The 5,293-nt window shown below is 35.1% G+C and overlaps 1 protein-coding gene across 1 annotated transcript; it reads right to left on the reverse strand.

Moving 5' to 3' along the window:
• Nucleotides 1-335: 335 nt before the first annotated feature.
• On the reverse strand, nucleotides 336-1,732 carry LOC117175600 (zinc finger BED domain-containing protein 4-like). The gene is made up of 2 exons (XM_033365308.1): nucleotides 1,044-1,732; nucleotides 336-987 (listed from the first exon to the last, which is right to left on the reverse strand). Exons 1-2 carry the CDS (start codon nucleotides 1,730-1,732, stop codon nucleotides 336-338), a joined length of 1,341 nt encoding a protein of 446 aa, XP_033221199.1.
• Nucleotides 1,733-5,293: the final 3,561 nt, after the last annotated feature.

Here is a 5,293-nt window from a genome sequence, read left to right on the forward strand (position 1 = left end):
AGTCAATCAAATTATGGCGCAGCTTATGTATTAAATAAATCTGTATGACTAGAGTTATTGTTGACTGCTATAGCAAAAATACATAAATTGAAATAATCATCGGCGATCGATAAAATTAGAAATAATTATCTCGACTAATGGAAGTTTCGTGTTTTTATATGAGGAAAATGTCCGGGAACGCTGCGTAGTTCAAGAATAACACAAAAGACTTTCAAACATTAAAAGACATCTTTATGACGTCGCAAAGACAATGTAACTCAAAAGGTGACCAATGTCTATACTTTGTTTCGCGAGATAATGACATTTCGAAAATATGAAATATCGATATGATTCTCTCATGTAACAGAATACAACATTTTTTTAGATTCGATATGTTCGTCATCGTCGTCATCAGAGTCATTTTTATCAAAAATGTCGCTGTTGCAACGAATCAGAAGAATGGCATCCAAAATGTCACCCTTTAAGTTACCGCGTAATGTGGAGAAAATGTACCGCATTCCTGAAAATAATCTCTCCACACTGACTTGAGTTGCTGGAGTAGCAAGTACAATCATGGCCAGCTCATGCAATTCTGGCCAAGTGTGTTTCTTGTCCTTCCAGTACGCCAGGAGATCACAAGACTCCGGCTGAGGTATCTGCTCTTGGAAATTTTTCAGCTGGAGTCTTAGGTCATCGGCTTGGACACGTCCGTTAGAGAGATCATTTTTCTCTCGGAATTTTCGAGCTACCCTTCTTGCAATTTCTGCTGCTGCAGAATCGTCTTCATCGTCAACTTCGTTGGAAGTGCTGTAGACACTTTTCTCCTCACAAATTCCCCTTTCACGTGCAAGACGATTATGCAGAATTTGGAAGTGGCGAGCCGCTGTCTCCTCACCTTCACCTTCTAAGAGGATCGCAAATCGAGGATTCAGGTACATCGATGCCAGCAAAATCTCGTTTCCGATAAGGGATTTTTCCCTCTTTTCCATATTTTCGAAACGGTTTGTGCTAAAGGGGAGTTGCTCCTCTTTGTATCGATCTTGCATTTTTCCCAGATCAAATACAAGTCAGACATTAACAACGCCTTTTCTTGTAATAGCTTTGTAGCTATTTTCGCTGGCATCAATGACTGAATGTACAGCTCTAGCTCGTCCCATTCTTCATCCGAGAGATTACAATTTTTTATCAGGTAACCGTAGGACCTGAACAACGCTAAAACAAGAAGCATGTCGATCGTTGAATGCCATCTTGTATCAACGTCGAGAGGGGGTTTTGGCAATTGTTTAGTGGTTCCGAGTCCACGTCCAATAGCACGTGCTTTCCTCAAAACACTTTCAACCCTAAACTGCACAGCAGCTTTCCGAGCTTTGTTGATAAGCATTCTATGGTTTTTTATGCTGTCATCAACAGCAAGCTGGAGCGTGTGTGCTGCACAACGAACCCCCTTCACTGTTAGTCCATTGGAACAAATCTCGCAATCGACTAACAGAGCTGTTGTCTCCTCTTCGGTCTCAAAATCTTTTGTGTGTTTCTCGCGCTCCTCGTCGATTACTTTTTCAGCATTACTCTCACATTCGTCTTCTTGAATGAATAAATTTATCGATTTATCGTCACTGTCTTCTTGGCTCTCCCTATTCAAATTAATTATATGTGCGAATCCTTCTTCGTCCTGCTTTGAAGATTCCTCTCTTGTCTCAGCCTCTTCCATGCTTCCTTCTTGATTTTCTTTAATCAGTCTGCACAGCTTCAACATATTTCGCGCATTGTCCGATGTGAAAGAATATATTTGTTTAAGGTCGATTTCATAGGCTGCTAAGATCTGTTTAATTTTCTCTAGCAGTGAAACGCTGGTGTGCTTATCAAAACCTCTTTCACTGCTAAAGTTCTCAAAATTAATTTGTGGTCTTTCACAAATCGAATGTTGACGCCCATAAATGAGCGACCATGTCGTGCTGCCAAATCGACCTTATTACTCAAATATTTTCCCTAGAAAAAAGAAACAATACTATCTTTTACATAACATAAAATGCGTTATTAATATTTCTCCCAAAAAAGATTTTAATTTCAAATAAATAGGAGTTGAACTCATCCAAAATGATAAGTTTCTAAGCATAGATTCAAAAAATATAAGATTTCAACCAAAAATTTAATTCTAAACCAGAAATGACACGTTCACAAATTGAAAAAGGTCTCTAATGTGGATGTATCTAGTTTTCCATATCTTGAATCGAGCTCTAGTGGAGAAAACTAATCGGAGCCCTATCTAAAACGTAACTTAAAAGTCATGGGGCCTGACTACATGTTTTATTGGGATTCTAGTGGGGTCAGCTGTCCTACAACCCAATTAGAAGAAGAGCCCCTGCGGGACTCCTACAGGGTACACTCGCACTACTGGCAGCCAGTGCTTTTATCCCTTGTTCATCATACAACTGTTTACCGACCGAAGATCGATCGACTTTTATTTTGAATAAGAGATGAGTTTCACGTGAATAATGCGAGGAAAAAGACGGAAGATGCTGGGGAAAAAATTAATATTTTAACGTTGTTATGTAAATACATGAAAATGTATTCACTGTACTCAATTTAATGTACTGGCAAACCGCTGGCGTACAAAAATGCCGGACTTTATTTTAAAAATGATAGAAAAGACTTGAATTGTGTTTAGGATCATCTATTCATCATGATACGACTCCATATGGTACGAATATTATTTATAATCACAAAAGTCTAAATTTCCAACTTTTTCTTTGATTTTCAACCTCTACCATTGCTATGCTCAAGAAAGTTAATAAAGAATTTTTTTAACTCTTGTTCATCATTAATTTTTCAATTATTATGCATCATATAAATGTAAAATAAATTCACTGGCAACAGAAACATAAATAAAATAGTTTTAAATAAATAATTTGAATCGAGTACAACTTTTAGGATTTCGTAGTCCCGGGTTGAAACACTTACTTAGTTTTGTTGAAGTGTCCTTCCGTTTGTAAAACTTCGTACAAAAGGGCCTAAGCGCTCTAAGATTTCACACTGATATTTTTAAAATCAATATAAAAAAAATGTAGACTGATTTTTTTCAAACAATGTTCGATGTGCCTACTTTGACTAATTTTTTTATGTGATATTTTTTTTGTTCGCGTTTTAAACCATTTTAATACTTAATAATTTTACGGCGTACAATTTTTTGAATACAATTTTTTTTTATTTCTTAAACAAAAACAGAAAAAAAAATTGTTTTCGCAATATCTGTATTAATATTTTTTTGAAATTTTAGAACAGATGGACCATATTTTTATATTGTTTTATTCGCAATCACCGTGTTGTAGGCCTGTAACTCCCCCTTAAAATTAAGCTACATGAAACCTGCTGATTCGAAGGCTGCATAAAAGTATTTATTTTAAATATTTTTTCTAAAACTTCGGTTTTGAATTTCTTATCTCATCTCTATGCTATATTTTTTCCCTATTATATGCAGAATGTCCTAGAATTTTGGCAATCCATAAAAAATATGTTTACAATTTTCTTAAAAAACTTGATAAAAAAAGTAGAAGAGTATTTTCTCACTCAAATAAACAAACCTTTACAACACCGCCACTGAATAATATAAGCAACTTCTTTTGAACCCCCCAATTATATGTGAATGCATGTGTGTTCATATGTGTTAATGGTTTGCACAGTCAAGACTATATGCAGCGCATTTTACACTACTGGCACTACGAGAAATAAATATATATACATATACTCACTTCGAATGGGAAGTCGAATCGAAAAACTGAGGGCTTCAAATATCGATTCGAAAGGCTTTCGAACTACCTTGTTACATTCGGATTTTTTCAACTTGAACTCAGCTACGTCAGTTCGAGAAAAAAATCGATTCAATTAGAATAATGCACTGGTCTGGTCTTTACCGAATTCAAGTCGTTTTAGAAGCGAGTCCAGCCATCTGAAACTTGACGCAGAAATGCTTGAATTTTTATTGTCATAACTTGCGAACCCCTGAATATTTTCGCATTTTTGTTGGCTTTAATTGAACATGAGATTTCAAATATTATATCCTGTCAATTCTAGTTCTTATCCTAAAGTATCCTCAGTTACCGAACGACTAAAAGTTAAGAAATAAAATCTGAGAAATTTTCGTTGACAACCGCTCTCGCGGTCGTCAGCAGTGATCACCGACTGAAACTTGACACGTAAGGTTTGGACATTTTTATGTTTTATTTATTCAAGAACCCATGAATGAATGAATGAATGAATGAATGAATTCGAGATTTTTGCTACAACTTTCGTAGGACATGTCACGGGTTGAATTCGAGGTAAAAATAAAAAAAGTATATATTTTTATGTCGCCTGAAATTTCTTTCTTCGAAAATATCGGTTTTTAAAATGGTCAACTTTTGGATGAACACTCATGTATTTTTAATGAATTCGATAGAAAATTCATTGATACCCATTGTACATCTTAAAAAATATTTCCTCCATTCAGCAGGAAAAATATTGAAAATTTTGAATTATTTTAGTTTCAACTTTCAGTATATTACACCTTGCAAGCAACAATTTTCCTATAATAGTGTTAAGATGGTCTAATTGCATTTAGAAACTTACCTTTAGAATGAGAATATCAAAAAATATCATATTAGATTTCTTGTGGATTTCAAGAAAACATTGAATTCTATATAAATATTTACTTAAATAACTCACCAGTGATGCTTTGCAGTGAAGAATTTTGCATGTATGCTTTTTGTTTTCAGCGCTAAGCTCAAAATATTCATAAATGTTGCTTTTTGGCCTTCCAACTCTTTTACTCGTGGGTGTCGCAGGTATGGACAACGAAGTTGGAGTTGTTGGTGCTGCAGCTTCTTCCACATTTACTGATTGGTGCTCCATCTTTAATATTTTGTCACTATCACTTTAACACTCGCGTGAATGCTAAACCTTATGTTTTATATTTTGAAAATAGTCTCTTGAAACAATAACCGCAAAAGAACAAAACTGATTTAATAATCAAAAACTGCCTATGGCCAAGGAATACCGTACCGTTGGCGTTAATGTTCAGAAACTGAATGACAGCTGTCTGAGTTTTCAGTCTCTATTTTGGTTCGATTACCTGGAGTCAACTTAAAGTCATTTCTTAGAGGTCCTGACTAAACGTCCACCTTTTCTTGATAAATAGCGGAAACCTGATTCGCAGATAAGTAAAAGGGAAGTAGAATGCATCTGCCTTACTGTGAGTTATAGCAGAATCATATTTTACAAAATTGTGAACTTTGAAAATTCTTTTTTGAATTCTCAAAGTATCGTCACAATTGATGAAAAT

The sequence above is a fragment of the Belonocnema kinseyi genome, chromosome 6, assembly GCF_010883055.1.
Source record: "Belonocnema kinseyi isolate 2016_QV_RU_SX_M_011 chromosome 6, B_treatae_v1, whole genome shotgun sequence".
In the NCBI taxonomy this organism is placed as follows: Eukaryota; Metazoa; Arthropoda; class Insecta; order Hymenoptera; family Cynipidae; genus Belonocnema; species Belonocnema kinseyi.